This window comes from Balaenoptera musculus, chromosome 8 (genome assembly GCF_009873245.2).
Source record: "Balaenoptera musculus isolate JJ_BM4_2016_0621 chromosome 8, mBalMus1.pri.v3, whole genome shotgun sequence".
In the NCBI taxonomy this organism is placed as follows: domain Eukaryota; kingdom Metazoa; phylum Chordata; class Mammalia; order Artiodactyla; family Balaenopteridae; genus Balaenoptera; species Balaenoptera musculus.
Genome location: NC_045792.1, coordinates 4,077,578 through 4,101,506, shown reverse-complemented (window position 1 = coordinate 4,101,506; position 23,929 = coordinate 4,077,578). Strand labels below are relative to the sequence as shown.

The following is a 23,929-nucleotide window of genomic DNA, read 5'->3' as shown; positions in this document are numbered from 1 at the left end:
ATGCTTTCCCTAGGGCTTCCTTGCTGTACCGCTTCAAAAGGCACTTGATAAAACCTTCCAGGGCAGTTATGCGTATCTCCTCACATGTCAGGAGGTTCCTGGGGGAAGAGCAACCGTCTTCCAAAAGCCACTCATGTTTCCTACGTCAATGGAGATGACACGCTGGCAGCCTACACCTCATCTCTGGGCTCCGTGTACGCAGGAGCCTGGGAGAGTCAGTCCCCGGTAGGAAAGGATGCATCTGGGTATTTGATACGCGCGGAAGTCTCTTAGACGGCACCTTGAACTTAGAAGCCAAAAATCTGGATACATACAACGAGCTACGTTAAAAAGTTAAATCTACAGCTGCTGCCGGTGTCCGGCCTTTAAGCTCAGTTTCTCACTCAGAGCAAGCTGCTCCTTGGCCTGTGTTGGGGAAACAGACTTCCTCTGAGTTTGTCCAGGAAAAGACGTTACACGTGGAAACAAACTTCCTCCATCCTCCGTGCTCAGTCCCTTTTTAATCTCCGGGCACGTCCTGTTCTGCTCTGGCTCCTTCCCAGAGAGAAGTGGGTGGGGAGCCCGGCCTCCCTCCTGAACACGCCTGGTAGCGCCCTTGACCTTGTGGACCCTCACCTGCTTGGAGCTGGCTTACTGGCCATTCTCTCACCTTGGCCATCGTGAGAGAATGGCCACACCGCTCCCCTGCCCACCCCCACACTTTATCTGCATTGTTGGCTACAGCCCTTCCCCTCCACCCAGATGATGAGCCCCACGAGGGCAAAGGTTTCTGTTGTTCCCTTCCATGCTGTGCTTGCAGCGCCTGCAAGTGTCTCGTGTGGCAGACACTCAGTGTCTGTTGAAGGAAAGTAGAAGGAATGTAAGAAGCAGAGCAAAGCAGGACAGGAGAAATGTCTTTGGAACTTTCAACCCCACCAACCTGGTTTAGTAGAAGCCAGGCTCTGCTAGGAAAGGGCCACCCAGCTAAGTAACTTCCTTGCACGACTATTCCTAAACCTCTCCTCACCCTAACTCTGAGCTCAGCTCTGGAACCTGACTCAGAACTCTGCCTAACTCTTTCTCTATTTTTGTCTAGGACACAGAGTTCTCCCTCAAAAACAAAGGGAGTTCCCCTAAGAATTTGACAATGTCAAGTAAATGGCACTTCGAGGGCTTGAAATAGAGCTGATATTGTCCACTGTTCAGAGACTAGACATGCTTAAGATCCCAGCCCCACCTCTCACCAAACCCTTCCCCAGACCCCGGCTCCAGTGCCACTCATGGCACCTTCCTCTGGGCTCTTCCCTGAACTACTTAAGTAATTCCTCAGTGATCGTGGTTCAGTCTGTACGCCTTCCCTCTAATCTACTTCATGCTTGTTCTTATCTTTCTAGAGCAAGCTCTGATTAAGTTGTCCCTCTGCCTCAAAATGTGTGATGCTTTTCTGGTTCCTACCAAATTCAGTTCAAGTTCTTAAAGGCCTCCTCTGATCTGGTTCCAGTCTGCTTTCTAACATTTTCTCCCATTTTCTCTTTTCAGGGATGCTGTAACTCTCAGCAAATCAAACCACTTTCACTCCCTGGACATGCCACCTCTTGTGCTCAGTGTTGTTTCCTAAGTGCCGTCCCACCCCCATTTCTGCCAGTACAAATTTCTAGACCTCTTTACAAGGAAATTCCAGCTCAAATGTTCCTCCTCCACGTAGCCTCCCTGATCCCTCCAGCCAGGTCTCTCCCTCCAAATCTGCAGAGGACATGCATGCTTTGCTGTTTCCCTCATGGCACTCAGTTACTTCTATATTCGTTTTATTTCTGTAAGTCTTTACTTCAGAAACCATAAGCTCCTAAGGTCAGAGACTTCATTCAATCAACCCCAGGCCTGGGGACACCTTGGTACAAGAGACAGGTATGGCCCTGTCCTAATGGAACTTAATCGAATGGAGTTTAGTCCAACTGCTTTTAAATAATCAATTACCATTGTAATAAAAGCACAGGATGCTACGTGAACCTAACAGGAAGTCCCAGCCCAGCGTGGGAGGCTCTGGGAATGCTTCTTTAAGAAGTGAAACTTAGGTATGGACTTGATGGATGAGTAAACCGGACTAAAGGGAGGACAATGGCAGCACCAGTGTTTCAGAGAACAATTTGGAGAAATTTTGGCCAGGCTGATGGCAGTTGTTCTGAGGATTAGACCTGAAGTGGGAGTTGAGGCAAACTATCAGGTGCCATGTTTCTCAGTGTTCTGTCCTAAAGTTCCCTGGTGAGTACCTCTGAGCATTCTGGTAAAGTGAGCTTATGATCATTTCCTGGCAACATTCAATTATTCATTCAACATTTTTTTGAGCTCTACTATGTGCCTGGCACTACAGCGGATATACAAATAGAAGACACAGTCCGATGTCAAGAAATAAATCAGGTGAGGGAGACACACTAGTTACAACAGACAAGACTTATTAAGTGGCTACTCTATACTAGGTGCTTGCTGTTCTAAGCCTTTTACATATAATTCCACTCTCATAACTGCCCCAGGAGGTAGCTTTACAAGACAGTGTGATTGAGACGTGGTTTGGTGTAGCTAAACAAAATCTGCTAGGGAAATAGACATGAGGGGCCTTCACCCCAAAACTGGAGGCAGACGGGAGTGGGGACTGAGTGGCGGGTTCCGAGAGGAGGTGAAGCCTGACCTTTGTACTGAAAGTCCAACTACAAGTAGCCAAGCACAGCAGGCCGGGATGGATTTCCCAGGGAGAGGGAGGCGGACTTTAAGCAGGGCAGTGGCCCGGTTAAAACATGACCCAGCAGAAACGGGAAGGATGGACCAGAGGGGGCCGGACTGGAGAGAGGGCTGTTTTTGTTTCTAGGCCAGAAACAAGAAAGGCTTGAATTAAGTAGCAGCAGCAGGGACGGAGAAAATGACAGAAAATATTACCAACAGGGGTGGGAAAGATAATCCAGAGGTGATATTTAGGTAAAAGCACACAAAGAAAAGCACATGACCAGTTCACATATTTACAACAAGGTCACCTGTAATTGTTTTACATCAGAAGAATAAGTTAACTTGACTCTCCTTTAGAACTAGGCCCTGGCACAAAAGACAAAGACACCCATCTGCATAAACGAACTCACATTTTCTGCCAGCATTACCCTCCCTCAAGGGTCTCCCAAAATGCTAGTGCCCCAAAGAATCGCAATGCCAGTACTGGCAGGGTCAAAGCTCCAGGTTTTTCTTCTTATCACTGGGTCTGGGAGAGCTGAGAGCTGTATCAACTCAAGACTTCTCGGGTTGCAGCCCTGTTGGTGCCTAGGGATTTCAGGGTGGATCTAATGCCTTTTTATAATGGGTAGGAAGGGCCCCAACTATCTGTGTGGGTCATACATTTATTATTATGTCACTGGGTTTTTGAAAACCAAATCACTCACAGTGCTAGCATTTTATAAACTGTAAAACACACTGAAAAGGAATTTTTACTCATCTTGTAGGTAGACTCATTTGCGTTCAACAGAGAATTCTGTTTCTGGACAAAAGTTATCATGTACACAGGTCCTACCACATGTACCACTGCTGCCTGAACTGCCAAAGAGAGCACATCTGCCTCAGCCCCTAAATTAAGGTGAACTAGTGGAATTTTATTTGCTTGTGATCTTTTCTTCTTATGTTCTAAAGCAACTTTCCCAACAGAGGGTCTCTAGATGGCAAGAATCATCAGAGGTAATTCATTTGCAGCTGGCCCTTTACTGAGTGTGTGTATGTGTATGTTGCTAAGCCTGTCTAACTTTTCAGGTTCTCTGGTCAATGAGACGCACTCACTCACTTATTCAGTCTTTCAGACTCCAGCCAAAGGCCCCCAGAAATGTTAGCTGTGGAAAAAAGTAGGCAACAATAGAAAGAAGGTTGTGGAGGCGCCCCGCAAAATGACTCTAAAGACAACTCTGCCCATAGCCTCTGCAGTGACTTGTTTGCTTATCTATAAAATGGGTGGGTATAAAAATTTCAAGTATTTTTGGTACAAGAATTCAAGTAAACAAATCAAGAGTTTAACAACAGTAAAACAGCTTTCCCTTTGTCCCCACGGCTGTTCAAACCCTAGTTCTCATCATTTTGCTGATGAGGAAGTTCTTTCTGGATTGACTATGCCCCATCTTAGTTTTCCCATCTGTATAAAAGTTTACCCATGTGAAAAATGAATTACATTACATTTTGGGATTTGATGTTTATGAGCAAGTTCCCCCCATTTAAACTCTCAGTACATTTGCAGATCTCTCAGTTCAGTACTTAGAACAAACATTCTGTTCAGAAAACAACGCCCCAACTATGTATCCCAGTGCCATGCATCGAGGAGACAGACACACAATCTTCCTTTACTACCTTTAGTATCATTCTCTGAAAGGAATTTCTCTGGCCTGTTATTCATATGCAAATCAAACTGTAAGGCACGAGTACTTAAAGTTCTACGTTCTGCATTTATATGGATCACCTGTGGCTGAGGTAGCTACTGAGGACCCCAACACAGTTTGCCGGCCTTGAATGGTTTGGTAAACCGTTGTTAAAAACACTCAACACACTCACTGAATGATAGAAAATGCTTCTTAAAAATTTACCCTTTTCCTCCCTGAACTTAAGTGATGTTGGTAGCTTGGGGTCAGCGCACAATCTCCTTTGCCTGTTGCTCTCACGCTACAGACCACTTATTGTCAAAATTCACAGCAAGGTGCATCTGTACTTAGAATGCCCTTCCTTCAGGCTCTCGCAGGCTCAGCACCTAGGCAATGAGCTGCCTCCCCCCAGTAAGTACCATTCTCTACTCCTTGGCTGTAAGGTATTACTGAAATATCCCAACAGGTCTCTAATCAATAAAGTATAGCTTCAGAAAGATTCAAGGCAACTTCTCAAGATGTAACCCACCACTCAGGAAAGCAGCTCTGCACAAGGTACCTGGCTCAACAGCTCTAGGATTTGATGACTTTCTCCAACTAGCCTCCTTTATATTCTTTTCCGTTTTAGGGATGGTGTTCATGGACTCCTTGCCCTTTCAGCCCTTTTCTTACCTGCCCAGGAAGCTGATGTGTGTGCTGCCTCGCAGAACACTCTCTAGTCTGTACAAACTCAATGGATGCTTACTTAAGGCGCACCTTGGTCTCATGACTTTTTTTATCCACTTGACCTCGATCGGCACCACCAATTCTTCCTTCCAGCCAACAGTAAATAACAACAGCAGGAAGTTTTACTCCAGAAAGCATTAATAAGATATTTTAATGAAGGGTCGGGGGGGGGGGGCGGTGGGGGGGAAACCAAACAAACCTTAGTCTTATGTTTCTATTCAAAGACACTCAAAACTATTTTTTTCCCTGCCCATCCCTTCTAACTGCAATGTTATTTCTGACCACGTAATAAAGGCTGGTTTAAAGTTTTTGCTTTTGTTTTTTAAAAAGTTTAAACCTTTTAAAAAAAGATTAAACAACCAGGCTAGCAAAAAGTACTCAATACATACTTTCCTTATATCAAACAAGCTAATATTTCAGTACAATGTAACTATACAGAATATATACGATACACATATATTCACAAAGCAAACACTATAGGCTCAGAACATATTTGAAAAAACATGATATTCACAGTGATTACAATAACTCTAAAAATGATTGTAACATTGAAACGGCACTTAGTATACAAAAAAGTCACAAAAATATATATATGTATGTAGTCACCAAGAACTATGGTTCCTGTAAAGTACTAATAGCCAGATACTAGTATATAAAATGTGAAGTTCCGACACTGTATACATTTTTAGGAAATAAAACAAAATCCCAAACCATTTCTGTTACTGTTGAAAGTCAAACATGCCAAATAACTTAGCTATGGCCACTGTAACCAAGTAAAGCCAAACTTGAAGGAGATGACAACTGGATACAAAGCTGGTGAACTTGGGCCTGTCCCAGGTAAGAAAGTTGTACTGGTTCTAGGAGAGGGTAGAAGACGTGACAACACCCTTCCACATAATTTAATTCACATTTCTTCCCCAGCATCGCCTTCCCTCCCCTGAGGGTTTCACAAAATGCCAGTGCCCAAAAAGAATCATAATGCTATAACTAGCAAGATAAAAGTTTCTCCCAAACTTCCTCAATGTTGGGCTATAGGCGAATTTCAAAGCATGCATTCATTAGCTAAACAGGACCGCCAGTCACCCATCTGGAAGACTGTGGTACGTACACACCTTCCTCCTAGGCTGGTGGTACTAGAAAGTACTCCAGTTTTTGAATGGAGCCGGATTTATATGTTAGCTCTGTAAAATATTGAGCTACTGTAGCAGCAAATACAAAATTACAGAAACTAAAACAATTTTATTTAAAAATTCATTTCTGTTACATCAAAACAATTTTTTTCCCTTCACATCTGTTTCCTTTAATCAGACATCAATTTCTTCTATCACTGAATTATGGTCTATTGTCTCAAATCGACTTGTTCATTATGCTGCTGTGGAAAAAGACAAGTTCAAATCCTGGAAAGTTTACATTTACTCTTAAAAATGGGAATACAGGAAATTTAAAGTAAAAAAAAAGTCTGTTCTAAAAGTATCTCTCACAAATATATATATTTAAATATTAAAATAGGCTACCTAGGATTTTTATAAAATGGCTTTTGAAAAGATAGCAGAGGCACAAAGAAGCCATATGCTATCTTCCAATTGGACATAAGGTGCCGCAAGGGTGCCCTACAAAGAGGCAGGCAATCTCTATCTGATGCAACAGGAGGCACCAGCAACAACAGAAAAATCAAATATATTATTGGGACCTGGACTGAAATCAAATTTTACTCTACGAGAGACTGTTGTCTTTTTAAAAAATATCTTGAAATATAAGCATTAGAAGCCATCACTTTGTATAAGGAAGAAAATGAATAGTTTATGATCTTACTCCTGATCACCTGATGGCATTCATTTCAGGTACCTGAAAGAGGAACAGCAGTGTAACTTTCAGTAATTTAATGGACCGCTCTCAGTATGAGAGACTTTACATAGCATTTGTCAACTTGAAAACTGATAACTGAAATAAAAGAAAGCTCTCAGAGAAAACACAATTATAACCTAATCATAGAAAAGGTTCTTTCTAGAAAAAGCAGGTGTTTCTAGGAGCTGCATGAAAGGCTTCCCATCTTTAAATGAACACAGCCTCCACTAATACCAAGGAAACAGCATGTGTTTAGAAGAGATGACGGTTCCTCTTAATGTAGGGAAGACTGATCCTTCCTCAGCAGATGATGTACTTTGGTAACCTGAACATTCATTTACAGGATGATTTTTAAACCTGTTTAACTGAATAATGAAATCTGGATATGGCTAGACTGGTATTTGGGAAAACAGGGACAAGGGACAATTTAATAAAAGTCATGACACTGTAGGCCCTCAAACCATCAAGCAGCAATTTTATCAATAAATCATTACAACTGAGCCTAGGGCTTTAAGTTTACTCAGCAAAACCAGTCAGTTTAAAAGAGAAAGGCAATCATCAAAGAATCAGATTTTATAAACCAGGCACTTCAAACTGAAATTTAAAAATTTTAAGTCTTTAAAAAATTTTTTTAGAAAGTTTTTTGTTTTCAACCAATGGGCTGAACCCTTAAATTCTTCGAAAACTATTATGTACATAAAAACCTTGGTATTAGTTGGAACTGGCCTGGCCCCTATGCAGAGGGAGCTATATAACCGAAGTAGCATATACACTTGAAGGCAGTCTCAATTTTTGGATACTGCCAAATTGAGATGCCAGTAACATCATCGCCTGACATCTCTGCAGAGACTATTTGTAAAGATATGGAACTATTACTTTTTTTTTTATCATAAAAATATAATCACTATGATGTAGTAGAAATATCTAACTGTGTCAAGTATGAAGTTAAAAAAAAAGTACAACTATGATGTCACTAAGAGTCTTCATCCCATGATCTGACATAGGCTTAACTTCCCATTAATAAATCTCAACATATTTATAATCTAAAAATGAAACACCCATAGACTGTCTGCTCCTTAGTTGAACCTGGAAATTGGTTCAAATCCACTTCATTGTTAATGTGAACCATTATTGCTTTTGGCAAATTAGTCTTGCTGAGGACCTTCCAAATAAAAATACCCTATGGTCACCAACATGTTGTCAAACAAAAATGACACTGAAAGATAAAAATGGGTATAGGCAAAATATGGAATAACTTGAATTTTGACGATCTGAGCCTGAAGCCTGGAGGAGTATGCTTAGCTCTAAATATCCCTCATAGACATGGTTACTGTAACTGAGCACCCCCCATTCTGTACCACTGACTGAGAAAAGAAAATCTTGTTTGTATACATGCTTCTCTCAGTAACTTTCCAAATCTAAATATATTATAAATAAATCATTTTATGTCAATAACTTACACTGAAAACCACATTTACTACCTTTTAGCAACTTTGGGTCGCTTCCAGATGTGAACTTTACTAGTTTTTCCCCTCCCCATTAATATTAGTAACTAGAAAACTATTCTCCCTCACTTAGATGTATACTCCAGAGCTTCAGAGTTTCTAATTCTCTTCATCAATTCCTTAAATCTCAAAGCCCTTTCAGGTACAATATTATAATTTTAGGATTGTTCATTCATCAAGTAATAAGAATAATTCTCTCCATGTGGTATACTAGTACAAACTGCCAATACCTTATAAAGTAATGTATTTCTCAGGGGCTACAAAGCTAAAAGAAACTAAACCATGATCTGAGAATCTTCAAAATAAAAGCCACTAAGCTAGATAACTCGCCTCTATTTAGATTAAGTATGAGAATAAAAAATAATAAGAGATAAAATAAAAGACCAAAAAGACTTCATACAACTTCCAAAGGCTCCCAGGGAACCATTTACACATCCGGAGAGACTGGCTCAGTAGTCAGAAGGGAACAGAGTTACCAATGATAAGTATATTAGATGTGCGGGCTGGTTCATTCCACTTGGGAACATATTTTAACAAAATGGAAGTTCTTTTGTTTTTAAAACCAAAGGGCATGTGTCATAACATGGAACCAGAATGTAAGTTCTGTAAGCCAGAATGGTTGCTGAAATGTTAAAATGTAAGAATGAATGAAGCTATTTAAACATTTTAGTACACTTTTGCCTCACTGAAAGTGAGAACTTTAAAAACTGGCAATGTAACTAAATATATAACTAATTATTTAAAATGAAAATTAAGAAAGTTACTTTAAATTCAAAGTAAGAAATATCCATTTAAATACATTTGTGGGTGATAACCTCCATCTGCATCCCTTTCTCGAACTTAAAATTCAAAAAAATGAAAACAAGTATTAATGCTTTTGTTTCTGAATTAGTACAATCACTGACATGCTAGATGCTCCCGCTGTTAGAATATACCCTTAAAAATGGAAAGAATGACTGCAGGAGCTGTAATATCCAGTATCACAGCAAACATCTTTGCTCATTTCTAAAGTATGTATATCATACCTATTTGGTAGCTTTAAAATGAAAAATAAATGCTTTTCTTATATAAAATACTTGGTTTAAAAAGGCAATTTATCTTGCATCCTAAAATTTAAGCCCTTTAACAAAGTTACCCCCTTGGGCCTTTCAGAAAGATAGCTATGCTAAAGTATTCTAAACTGGAATTTTTTTTATGTTTAGTTATGCTGGTAATTTCTAATGGATGAGATAATATAACTGGCTTTCATCTCTTTGCAATGTTTTCCATATATTCTGGTAAAAATTATACATCCAGGCATCCTTCTCTTAGAGGAATTTTAAATAAATCTAAATAGCACTATATACAATTATCCCTCATAGCTTAGTTTCCTAAAACAGATCCATAAGCTAAGTATCCTTAAACTGTGTATCAAGAAAAATGTAGAGCCTCACTGAAATAGAAAAAAAAGGACTCTGTTTATATCACACGTTAAGTACTAGTTAGTTACCTGTATTGATACGATTTGGGGAGCAGACAACCAACAATCGGCATTTTCACTGTAGATTCAAATGTTTCATAAAACTGGGAAATCTGTATAATTTGTAATTACCAATGAAAATCTAAAGTTTCCATCTGGGAAAACATAGCCAGTGATGGTGGTAATCCTACATTCTGAGAACACAGAACACCTCAGAGCTGCCAAAACTGTGTAGGACTCTCTTAATACAAAATTCTCAGGACAAGGGGTGTGCTAAAACACTTTCAACCAACAAATCTCCAAATGGTTCTGATATATTTCTTCTCATTAACCCTACTTCTTTCCTCCTTTTCTTCCTTCCTTCTTCTTCTTCTTTTTTAAAAAAATAACTCTTAGAACTGAGGGCAACAATGACTCCTGGTCATAATTTTACCGATTCTTTGTCTTCTCCATTAAGATTTTAAAATTAACTTTTGAGATTTATCTACTGGTAGGCATAACAGTTTCCAAAGAATCTATATTACATTAAAAATACAAATTCCTGACCTTTCCAGTTGAGACACAGCAGTACCGCTATTAGTATCACAGTCTGTTGAAGAAAGTAATTCAACCTATTAGTAAAGAAGCATAAATAATGGAAGGCCATCATAATCTGTATATGTTGATTTTCCTGAAGGTACTATACCTATGTTTGGGAGCAAAGAGGAAACAACAGGTTCATGAGTGAGAAAAGGAGTTGGAAACAAGTTAAAAACAGCAGAATATTCAAACAGACAGAAAGAACATTAGCCTAAAAAAAGTCTTCAATGAGTTCACTTTCCCTTCCTTTACATTTGTAGGGGATAAAAGAAGTTATAGAATTAGCCAATTAAAAAAAAATGAAACAAATCACTATAACTTAGAAAAATTTTATTATTAACAACTAGCACCCAGACAAAACTGAGATCTTGTGTTTTGAATAAGAAACTGTCTTTTCTTTTTCTAACCTAATCAGGTGTTTTCATAATTATTAAACTTTGGGTATATACATAGAAAAAAAGAGTTACTCAAAAGATCATTGTTCATGGACTCATGAATATTTAGGATCAAGGTCAGTGATGCTTTAATGGCACCAGGTAAAAACGTATATTCCAGTCTAGAGTATCATATATATTTCAACTATAAACCATGAAGTTTCTTTCTTTTCTTTTCTTTTTTTAGCAGCAAGAGGTAATAGTCATTAATTTAAGGTTTTTAGTTTTTCTTTAGTCTTAACAATTCTTTTTTTTTTCCCCAAATAGATTTGAGTCATAGATCATCATTTTATAGACTCTCCTCTACTTCTACATTATTGCTTACATTGCGTAAAAACTATCCTAACTGCTTTTAATATGACATTTGGCAATGTCTTAAACTATTTTGGAATAAGGACAATTTATCACTGTCATATGGGTATTTTGTAAACAATCGCAGTTGGGTTAAGAATATAGCCTTAACAGAGAATTCTTTATTTTGTCCAAAACAGCAGAATAAAAACATCCTCAACAATACACAAACCTATGTATAAAATATAGAACATCTCCAGTATATCTCCTTTTCATGGGATCATGCCAAGTATAGGCAAGAGAAAACTGATTTAGGCAATGACCCAATTAGCCAGGCATTAACATTCAAAGACCAGGTAAACAATAATTTTATCCAGAAAAGCAGTATGAAAGAGTTCCTATGAAGCCGAGATTCACATACTATATTCTCTGTTCCTGGTCATTTCATGCACAAGTTGACTATCCTTAACCGTGGTTCTTCGCCTTCTTTCACAGAAGAAAGATTATTTGGAGGAGAGGTACTATAAAGGTACAGGGAATACCTATCCCAATACCAAATTTTCACCATGAAAAATTATAGTGACAAAGCTTAAAAAACAAAACAAAACAAAACATGTGGGATTTCAGAAGTATATACCCTAATAATTTTTAAGAAAGCTCACCATAAATACTTCCAAAAGCAACAGGCTTTACAAAAGACTGTACAATATCCTGTGTATAGGAGTAAACATCTATTCAGGCCATTTGCCAGATTCGTTCAGTAATATGTTTCTGGTGTACGCTTTCATTTCAGGAAGGTCAATAATCATCTGATTTCTTCTTGACCTAATGATCTGTTGTTAGCCTACTCCTGATAATGCAAGAGGAAACTGATACAAGTTTTAAGTCAACTGGTTCTCCTTATGTCTCAAGGTTTCTATTATATTTCAACACCATGTTATTGTGCACTTACAGAAGCAATCTCTCAGTCATGAAAAATAAAACATCAGTTGCAGAACTTACAAAGTAAAAAGGGAAATTCTTTCCCAAACCCTTTTTTGCTTAAAAAGTTAAATTAAATTCAAATGTACAAGACCAAGCACAGGCACTTTCCAAAAATCAAAAATGAAGCCAAACCATGAAATTACTCAATAGTTACAGAAGACAGCTCTGATTTTGGGGGGTCCTCTCTGGTTGCCTCGGCACAAGCACTGGTCTTTGGCTGCCCTGGCATTTCCTCCTCTTTTTCTGTCAGCCCACCAAGAGACCCCAAGGGAAAAGTGCTTTCACAATTCTGGGTCGAGGAGACCTGTGAAATTACAGGCATCTGAACAGAGGAGTTGTTTTCAAAACTGTGTTCTCCAAGATCATATTGAACAAGGGTCTCTTCTTGCTCCTGGTTTAAGTAGTCCGGTACTAGGAAATCACTAGGTAAGAGGCAAAGGATGAAACAGGGAGTTAATTTTCAAGCCAGTAATAAATAAGACACAATAAAAAGACCTGATTTGTAAAACAAGATTGGGATTTTTCATTTCTCTAATTTTTGAATGAAGATTAGAACTCAGGAATTTTCAACTTCTAAACTTTCCTAAATATATGAACCAAAACCATCCATTAGAACCAAAGTATATCAACTCTCCCTACTACCAAGAGAGATAAGATTATCACCTTCAGTGTCACTCTGGACACCTAAACATCCTTACTTGTTCTATGTAGAAGAGTTTTTGTATACAAAACAGATGGAAATAGCATGTTCATTTAAACAAAGATCATTTGAATAACTTATGCGTAACCTTTCTTGGATTATACACTAATTATAAGGTATATAAACCTAGCTTTTTATTACTTCCTGGATATAAATTAGTTAAGAAACTAAATCCTCAGGCATAAATGACCTTTTACATAATCTACTACATAGAGAAATGTAAAAAACTACTTAGATGCTTGATTTAAATCTTTACTGTTAAACAAAAAAAAAAATTCATTACACTTTATCTCAATAACTAATATACTTAAGATTATTTTACAATTTGTCCACTATTAATAAAAAAAATTGAAGTCTGCTCATCTGCAAAGCAATTTAAGATGTCCTATGTTATATTTTCTAAAAAGCCTTCAGGTGTTAAACAAGAGTAGAGGATAGAGGGCTCAGTACAGGGAAGACATAGAAAACAGGCATGGTTAACTGAGACACTATTTTAGTCCGGAACAAAGTTTGTTATGTCATGTATAATCTAGGTTTAGTGATATGATAACCAGACACCCAGAGTTAGAAATGATTACATTAAACAAAATGTCTGGCTTGAAGAGAAAAACAACATCTATGCAGGAATAATTTACTGAAAAATAAGATTTAAAAAATGAAGGCAGTTAAAAATTTAAGATTTGATTTTATAAGAAACTAAGGATTCCTACAGATGTACAATTCTGATAAAGTATTAAAAATAGACAACAGAGTTTTATATCTAGAGGAGACCTTAGAAATCATCTTTAAAGCTTACATTTTATCTTTCTCTACGCTTCAAGCTTCTTCATCTGTAAAGTGACGTGTTAAATCATAACACTAGTTAGTGGCAGAGCTAGAACTAGAACCTGATCCTTGGATACCCAATAAATCAGAAAGGTAGCTCTATTATAAGTTTTTTATATTAAAAGCATGGCGCTCTAAACTGAAAGAAAAAAAGGAAAACTTCATTTGATGTAAATTATCATATCCATTATAGTTGGTGTAGAAGTTTCTCTCTTACTATTTAAAGAAAAAAGAGAGAAGTGGTCAAGAATTTAATTAACATCCAAAGAGTCTGAAGTAATCCACTATCACTAAATATCATCTGACACAGTAAATTCTCCAATAAGGTCTATTTTAAAATGTACTACAGAATTACTTTAATCTTGTATTTAAAAAAACAACAACAAAAACCCACAAAAAAACCAAAACAAGCTGGTAAGTACTCTACTTCTGTAGGAAAAGATTTCTAATGCCAACTGTAAATGTATTTAAAATTGTTTATACTTAGAAGGATCAGCAAAATTTGATCAGATCAGGAGATCAGAGCATTATTGGATAGTGGGAATTTAAAAGGAATGTGACTGATTAGCTGGCAACCTGATAAAAAAACACAGCAGGCTGCCCTAAAAGCAGGAAAAGAGAGTTTAGAAAGCAGTTTTCCTGGTTCGGTTTTCGTTGTGCACCTCACCTGCTCTGGAAGTAGTTTGCTAGCTCTGACGCTTCATGGTTCAGACTCCTCAGGTGCACGATTAAATTTCCAGAGTTGGTGAACATGGCGCCACATGTTTTGCACTCGTAAATCCGAGGCTTGCGGATAATGTGCCGGGAAACCCTCATGTGGTGTTTATATTCCCCGAAGGAAGTGAAAGTGGCACTACATATCTGGCACCGGAAACAGCGTTTACCTTCATGCTTTAGGCGATGCATCTTTAGCGAGTAAGCCCTGGTGAACTTTTTCCCACATCGGTCACACTGAAATGGTTTAATTCCTATAAAATAAAGCAAAACAAAATATTATCTAAAAACAATATAAGTGGAAATGTCATAAACCTCACAGATTTCTGAACTGTAATTCTGTAGCAAGAGATAATCTGAAAAGACAAAAATCATCAGCAAAAATGAGTTCCAAACTCAGTATCTCAGAAAAGGTACAGAACATCTAAGAAGTCACTAGTGCTTGAAAAAAGAAAGCGAGAAAGAAAGGCACCATGGGGTGGGGGTAATCGAGGTAATATATACTCCAACAGATTTTTGAACGCTTCCCAATCTTGTATTTTATAGACTTCAAAACACAATTTAACCAGAGTATTTAAGCAGAGCCTAAATCTTCACATAACATTACTTCATTTCATTAAAGTAGTGAGGTTTATATTGAGAAGATGTGAAAATGATCAGTACCTACTCTTCATTTCCTATCTCAAGAGAAAAATGAGAAGAAAAAAGGTAAATTCTAACATCGCTGAACATAATTAGTGATTGTAACAGAACTACTACTTGATTGAGTTTTGGGGTATTTAATGTAACAGTGATGGAAAAAATATGTAGAAATTAATATATGAAATATAAAGTATATTAATGGTCCCTTCCAATTCATTATCCCAGTTTTAGCAAATAAAATTTCAAAAACCTTCAAAACATCATCTGTTGATTCAACAAAGTCATAGGGAATTAGTGTTCGCACAGGGATTGTTAGACCTATCTAAGTGAGATAGTTATACAGCTGAGAATAGCAGTAAAGATTTCTTACTTTATCAGAGGTCAGTGTTCTACCCGCAAGAATTTTACTGCCTTTATGTGAAAACTTAACTTAAATTTCAAATATGTTTTACACATCATTTATCCAAAACCTCTTTTACACTAAAAAAATACTACAAGGCTGACTAATCAGGGCACAGAGAAATTTAGGATTGTAGAATTAAAATTAAATTATTGTTATTAATTTTTAAAAACACTTTTTATTTGGAAATAATTACAAACTTAGAGAAGTTACAAGAAGAATAGTACAAAGAACACCAATATACACCCTGTTAACCCCATTTGCTTTACCGTATGTATTTGTGCTTTTCTCCCTCACATATACACACACATGCATCTGATACCTTTTTCATTTACATATTACACCCGACCCAAGTCTTAATGAGAATACTGATGCCTGTAAGCAAATACATTTCTGACACTGCACCAATTCAGCAATGGACCTATGTTCATCTGTTCTCACTAGACTTCCCAGAGATAAACTTTTTTCTAACTCAAAAGCATCTGTTTACTGTTTTTAACTGGAATTTCAAAATAAAATGTTTTGGAGTGCTCATTTATGCCACAATAGGGATGACGACATTACCTGAGTGGATGAGCATGTGCTGTTTCAGGTTCTGAATACGGGTGAATCGCACCCCGCATGTTGGACACTGAAAAGGTCTATCGGGACCATTTGGACTTGGCCGTTCTGTGCTGCTGGTGGAAGGAGCAATGTAGAGTTGGTAGGGATACTGAACATTTTCCAATCTAAAAAACAGACCAAAGAAGGCAACCAGGCTCTGATTTTTAAGTTCAATAAACATTTCTGCACAACTTTAAATGAACAACAACAACAACAAAACACTTTAAGACTTTTTGAAGCAGTTTAAAAGATTACAAGGTTCATTTATAACAATAGGAGAAACAATGTTATTGTCCAGAATGTCAAGTATATTAAGTTAAGCAAGGACGTATGACCAAGCACATATCATAAATGATTTTACTTTAGGTATCCTTCATCTCTCTAATACTTCCCTTCCTACTACTGCTTTAATTAAGGCCCTCATCAATATACGGCTGAATTAATAACTCCTTCTCTTTAGCCCCACACCCCTTTAATCCATCCTCACTGTTTCACAGTGATCTCTCTGATTAAATCAGTCCCCGGATAAAAATCCCGCGACAGTTCACTGTTACCTTCAGAGTGAAGGCAGACAAGACTCCGCATGGTCTGGGTCTGTGTACTCTTCCAGCCTCATTTCTTGTCATACTCCCCAAACACACCCATACCAAGCAGTTCCTCCTTAACAGTTCTCTCTCAGTGCTGTGCTTTCATATATTCAACTTCCTTTACGTGCCTACCGTTTCTGCCTAGATAACACGCCCAGACGTTTTATGAAATGTACCCAAGAAGTTACCTCCTCCTCCCGAAAGCCTTCTTTGACTCATCAGTGGTTTAGGTAGGTACCCTCCTATGCAGAGCGACAGACCCCTCTGCAGATGACTCATGATTATCTGCTTACTTGTCTGTCTTTAACCTCTTCCCTCTCCCCCAAAGTTGGCTTGATCTCTTTGAGGGTAAAGGGTTATTACGTTTCATCTCAATATGCCCACCACTCAGCACAGTATCTAGTATAGAACAGACAACCTCACTAATGTTTGAAATTAAGGAATCTAGGCATATTTCCATTTGTTTACACCTTCATTAACTTCTTCAAATGACTCTGGTTCATAACCTGCTCTATCAGGTTTAGCTATTCAAGAACAATAAACCTTGTTTGAGTTCTTTGAATCCTTCAAGTTTTCAACAAATATACTTAAGTCTGTCCCGGACTCTAAGAGGAGGAGTTAATTCAGTGAAGTCTATATTCAGTGGTCAGAGACAGACAATAAACACTCGAGAAAATGATCAGAACAGAGAATCAAAACAGAGTGATCCAATAGTGATCGGTGCTGTTTTACTTTAGACTGGTGGTCAGGAAAATCTTCCTTGAGAACTGACACTTAGACAGTGATCTGAAGATTCAGGAAAGAGTGAGCAATGTGGAAATTAGGGGAGAAAGCATTTCAGGCAGAGTAAAGGCCCTAAAATGGCAGACAGGCCCCAAAGCCAGAACAAATATGGACTAGAAATATTCTAGGAACTGAAAGAAGGTCAGCGTGGCTGGATATGGTATGCAAGGAGGAGCATGGTCTGAAGGAAGTCCTATCAGGTAGGCCTTTAAAGGCATAGTGAGGAGTTTAGATTTTAAGTGTCAATCTACCGGAGCATTTTAAGAATCTGCTACTTAGAACAGCAACATAATCTGACTTAATTTAAAAAACAAAATCATTCTGGCTGCTACATGGAGAATGACTGGAGTAGGGGAGAATGAAATCAGGGGCCAGTCGAAGGTTACTGTAGTAAAGGCAAAAGATGGTGGTGACCTAGGCTGGGGTGGTAGTAGCAGAGCTGGAGGAGAAGTGGACTGAGAAGGAGAAGAAGTATATTTTGGATGCAGAGCTGACAGGACTTGCTTAAAGATTAAATATGGTAGTGGGAGGTGAGGGAAAGAAGGATCAAGTATAATTCCCAGAGACAATGCTTGGGAAACTGGGGGGATGATGGTGCTGTTTACCGAGATAGGAGGACTGGAGGAGCGGGTCTGAGGGGAGGGAAAGGCTAGAGTTCTGTCTTGGCCATATATGAAGTCTTGGCCCTGCTACATCTATGTGAAAATTATCAAGCAGGAAGGGTCAATGTGAAGATAATGACTTGGGAACCATGAGAACATAGATAAGGGTTTGGTAAACTTTTTTGGGAGCAGGTCAGATGTAATTAGCTTTGGCTTTGCACACCACATGATCTGTTTCAACCCCTCAACTCTGCCATCCACAGACAATACGTAAACAAATGAGCATGTCTGTGTTCCAATAAAACTTGATTGACAAGTAAAGGTGGTGGCTGGGATTGGCCTGTGGTCCACAGCTTGCCAACCCCTAATACAGATACTATTTAAAGCAGCTGGGCTGGGAAGTCTTGGAAATGCCAAAAAAAAAAACCCTTGTACTATAAGTTGTCTAATTTATGTGGCTACCTGATGACTAAAAAATATACTAAAGGGAGGTCGCAATAAACTTTTATGTAATTCCCAGATAGAATGCTTGGATTTAGAGTTACAAGCACAGCCCTTACAAGAAAACTATGTACTATGTTAGTACTAACCGATCGTCATCGTCTGCGTGAGCACTGGTGCTAGAAGTGCTCTGAAGTGTAGGTAGCCCTTCAGTGACGCCTTCATCTACTGAACCTGTGAATAAAAAAGACAGCTGTCAATACTCTGGTGTAATAAATAAAGCCAAGATATAAATTGTAAGCTGTGTCTCCAAGCCTCTGAACAGATTATCTAATGTATATACCCTGAATTACTGGTCAGAAGTAGTAGTGTTCTATAACTTTTTTACTTTTGTTTAATTTTTACATTTTATTTTATTATTTGGCTGCATCGGTTCTTAGTTGCAGCACACGGGGTCTTCGTTGCGACGTGCGGGATCTTTTGTTGCGGTGCATGGGCTCAGTAGTTGTGGCACGCGGGCTTAGCTGCCCCGCGGCAAGTGGGATCTGGATTGAACCCACATCCCCTGCATTGGAAGGGGGATTCTTAACCACTGGACCACCAGGTAAGTCCCTACTTTTATTTTAATTAAATGTTTATGTGATTTAAAAAAATCACATGCAAAACAACAGCCTTATATCACTACTGAAATTCTTTCAAGAGTATTTCTTTGATATAAATTTTAGAAAGAAGTAGAGCAATTGAAATGTAAACTAGACAAAAATTCACATAAAATTAAGTAATGTTGTAACAATCATTTAAGGAAGCATTGACAAGTTTTGTTTTTTAAAACTTATTTTATTGTGACATACAACTTACTTGTTGTACACACAACTTCTACACAGAATTAGAAAGACAGCTGTAAGGTGAACATCTGTGAAACCTCCTCACAAACCCCCTAAAACACTGGCAGCATCCTGAAAGTTCCCATTACCCTTCTCTGATCACAAACCCCTCCTTCCAGGAGGCAACCATCAGCATCCTCTTTCACAATAATCATTTCTTTCCTTTTCTTCTTATCCTGCTTCCTTTTATTTATTTTTTATTTTCATTTGTTTTTGGCTGTGCTACTCCGCTTGCTGGATCTTCCCCCAACCAGGGATCGAACCCGCGCCCTCGGCAGTGAAAGCGCAGAGTCCTAACCACTGGACCGCCAGGAAATCCCCTCCCCCTTCCTTTTAAAAAGTAATTTTACCTCAAATGCATGTTTCCATAAACTAGGGGTTGTTTTATGCTACAACACAGCTGAGCACCATCGAGGGTTGCTTTCACTCCAGTGGCAGAGTGGAGCAAGTGAGCTTGGGACAGAGGTCAAGTCTAAAATATTTACTATCACGCCCTCACCACGAAGAGTACACAAGAGTACATACCATTTAATGGTGTCTGGTTTAAACCTTACATAAAATGAGTTACACTGTATGTATTCTTATGTCTTGCTTCTTTCCTTCAATATTGTGGACTTATCCATGTTGTTACATGTAAATGAAGTTAGGTATTATTCATCATCTATCCAATTCACTCTTGATGGACAGTTTCAGGCTACTATGAGCAACACTGCTGGGAATATATATATATATATTTTTCGTTCCCGACCAGGGATTGAGAACGCACGCCCCCTGCAGTGGAAGCGCAGAGCCCTAACCACTGGACCGCTAGGGAATTCCCTGCTGTGAATATATTCAAGTAACAATGCACATACACATGCTTTTTTTTTCTAGGGTATCTATATCAGGAATGGACTTGCTCGGTCACAGAATATGTATTTTTTTAACTTCATGTATTTATTGAACCCCTCTTCTGTGACAGGCCTGTTCAAGTCTTGCTATTGAGTTGTCCTTTTTATCGTAAGAGTTCTTTTCATGTTTGTAGATAAAAGTTGTTACAAATATTTTCCCCTCTTACATGGCTTGTCTTTTTACATTTTCTTTTGATGACCGAAAAATTTATATTTTAATTGAATTGATCAGTCTTCTCCTTTATGGTTATGGCTTTCAGAGCTTGTTTTGAATAATCCTTCCCTATCTCAAATTACCTTATGAAAGATCTAGGTTTTGCCCTTGGCACTTGGGTCTTTTCTTTAACACACCTGGAGTTGATTTTGTGACGGAACACAGTTACTGGAAAGCCTGTCTTTTCTTCTCTGATCTGCAGTGCTCTGAAAGCATGGGTCTGTTTCTGGGTTCTCTGCTAGTTCCCTCTGCTGGTCTGCACTTGCATGAAGGCCACACTTTAGTTACTGTAGCTCTGCAATAAATCTTGATTTGAGGTGGATCAAATCCTCTCACCTTGTTCATTTGCTCCCTGAACATCTTGGCTATTCCTGGCCCTTTGCCTTTTTTACATTTTAGAATCAACTTGTTGAATATAAACGATAATAATCATTCCATTTCCCCCTTACAATTAGTTTGGAAATTACAGTCTTTTCCTATTCACTTTACTGGTTGCTTTGGAAATTAGACACATACTTAATCAAGTCTAAAAACTTTTCCTTCCTCATGGACAACTGAAGGATCTTAGAACATTTTAACTTCATTTCCCATACACACCCATTCTTCAATTTACAAATTATTGCCTGATGTTTTACTTCTTTGTTTTGATAAAGCCCCTACTCTTTAATATAAGCAATGTTTGTCCACATCTGTTCACATGTTTACCTTTCTCTGCTCTTCATTCTCTTGTGTATATTAAACCTTCCATCTGTGTTCACTTCACTTCTACCTGTAGTCTATCCTTAAACATTTCTTTAGTGATGATATACTGCTGAATTCTGTTTTTCTTTGAGAATGTCTTATCTTCATTCTTGAAAGATATTTTCACTGTGTGTAGACATCTGGATTGGTAGTTATTTCCTTCAGCATATGGAGGATATCATTTCACTGGTTTCTAACGTCATTTAAAAGTCAGATATTCTTCTGAAGGTAATCTGTCATTAATTTTTTTCCTGGAATTTTCTCTATAATGTGTCTAGGTTCATGTTTCTTTTCATCTTTTCCCAGTTTGGGATTTGCTGGCCTCTAATCTATGGACTGTTGTCTTTCTTAGATTCCGGAAAATTCTCGGCCATTCTCTCCTCTCCTTTTAGGACTTCCATCATACCTATGTTTGTACCATCCATAACTCTTACCCTCTTTTACACCTGTAGTCTCTACCACTGTCTCTGTGATGGTTAATTTATGTGTCAATGTACTGGGCTAAGGGGTGACCAGAGGACTGGTAAAATATTATTTCTGGGTGTGTCTGTGAGGGTGTTTCCAGAGAGATTAGCATTTAAATTGGTAGACTGTGTAAGGAAGATCATCTTCACCAATTGCAGGTGGGTATCATCCAGTCTGGCGATGGCCTGAACAGAACGAAAAGGTGAAAGAAGGGCAAATTTGCGCTCTGCTTGAGCTGGGACATCCATCTTCTCCTGCTCTTCAACATCAGCACTTCTGGTTCCTGGGCCTTTGGACTTGGACTGGGATTTTGGACACTAACAGGCCGGCAGTTCCCAGGCCTTCAGATTTGGGCTGGAACTACACAACCGACTTTCCTGGCCTCCACTTGGCAGACAGCAGATTATGGAATTTCTAATCCTCCGTAATCATGTGAGTGAATCCCTCCTAATAAACCTCCTTCTGCATATCTATATATATCCTACTGGTTCTGTTTCTCTGGAGAACCCTAATAGTTTCTCTCTCTGTGCAGCACTCAGGTGATGTCTTCTAATTTATCTTCTGATTCACCAATTCTCTCTTCTGCTGAAATCCAATCTGCTGCCAGAATGTTTGATATCCATGTTTCCTGCGTGCTCTGGTTGTTCTGACAGTGGTTACTGCCCGTGAAAATTATTTACAGGGGACTGACTTGCTGAGGGGAGGATGAATATACCCTCTTCCAGAAAAGCTTTCTGTTTGCCCCTGCTAGGTTCCTAGAGGGCAGGCCCTATCTAACCCAATTCACTGTTTGAGATTCGTTGGCCTACCCATGCAAGGAGTAAGCAGGATGTAAATCTGCAAGAGGCTGGTCTGTGCCCACCACTTCTCAGGGATGTGTTTTTCCTTTTCCCTTTTCATCTCTTAGTCGGCCCACTGCCAAGGCAGCTGTTTCTAGAGTCCCCTGGAGTCTGGAGGAAGGGGAGCAGGTTGAGTCCTAGTGCTTAATGCGTGGAGCAACTTCTTTAAGACTTCACAGCTTTCATATGCTCTGGGTCGACCTCTGTTTCCCTCACTCTTCGACTTGATGAACCAAAGCCCTCTTGTGTTTTGGCAAATGTCTTACGGAAAAACTGGTTTTAGTGCTCTGGTATGTACTTACCTCTCTGCGTCAGACCGCCCCCCTAAAATTAACCTGGCAGTTCCCTAACCATCTTTTCAAATACTTTAAAACGTGACTTAAAATAAAAAGATCACGTTGTTTTCAGTGGGAGGGTAGATCTAACCAGCCTCGCCTGTTCTCATCAGGTACTAAACCTGGCCTATGTCTTTAGGGCGTGCGAATAAGCTGTGCTGCCCCAAGTAAACAAACGAGCCTTTGCGGCTGTGCAGTCCTTACGGCCAGCACCCTTCTGGTTGCAGTTATTTTAATGAAAGCTAAAAGGTACTAACTGTAACAGTTGTACAACACCATATACATGTGAACATTTAATAAATATCATCTGTTAACAGATACATAGGATGAAACTTCCTCCCAATGAAAATTTTGAATCCGATACTTCAGTTTTCCCCCTTGGAACACTTGAATTTGCTGACATTAGGAACCGAATACATTTTCCACTTAAGTAAAATTTTCCAAAAAACTAACCGAATCCCTTTTAAGGCATCCAAGCTTACTTTATTAAATAATTTGCACTAGAAAATTTGTGACAGAGTTGTATTTTGCCTTGACTTCTTAAATAAATAATACTAAATATAATTCTTTTCTTGTTTCTTGATGACTCACGGTAATCATCAAGAACACCAATTGTTATCCTGTGTTCTAATACACTGATAGAGGTTTTTGAAAGGAGACAAGACCCTATGCGTTTACATTCATCCCCAGCTGCACCTCTATTCCTCCTGTCCCCTCACCCCCATCTCGCCCTTACTGGTGTGTGTTTGGCATTTCTGTGCATGCCTTTTCTTTTTCTCATTCCCTTACTATCAAAAAACATTTATGCTTTTCCCCTATGCCTATTTATCCAACTTATTCCTGATCCTTCTCATTTGTTTTAAACCAGATGTGGGTTGGAGGACCAGATAATGTTGCATTTTGTTTAAGAAAGAGCTGTTCACTTGTCAATATCTTCCCACTGTCACTTTTTTCCTTAAAGAGGGAACTAAACACTAACATTTCAATCTGTCCTAGGATTAAAAACCGGAAAAATCCCGGTATTTGGATCTGGTCACCATGGACACACACAAAAATCTACTTTATAGTATTCTGCAGTTCTTCAGAACG

At 38.7% G+C, this 23,929-nt stretch overlaps 1 protein-coding gene across 5 annotated transcripts in view; it reads right to left on the bottom strand.

The window, feature by feature from the left end:
* Nucleotides 1-5,210: 5,210 nt before the first annotated feature.
* ZBTB44 (zinc finger and BTB domain containing 44) overlaps nt 5,211-23,929 on the bottom strand; it is a 70,408-nt gene continuing 51,689 nt past the window's right edge. For 2 of the 5 annotated variants that reach the window (XM_036860354.1, XM_036860355.1), the window contains 4 exons: nt 18,622-18,706; nt 16,021-16,184; nt 14,368-14,668; nt 5,211-12,597 (listed from right to left, as the gene is read on the bottom strand). In XM_036860354.1, coding sequence (XP_036716249.1) covers nt 12,315-12,597; nt 14,368-14,668; nt 16,021-16,184; nt 18,622-18,706 — 833 coding nt within the window. In that variant the 3' untranslated portion in view covers nt 5,211-12,314. The remainder of the gene's footprint in view (nt 12,598-14,367; nt 14,669-16,020; nt 16,185-18,621; nt 18,707-23,929) is intronic. The other 3 variants (XM_036860356.1, XM_036860357.1, XM_036860358.1) reach the window with 3 other exon arrangements.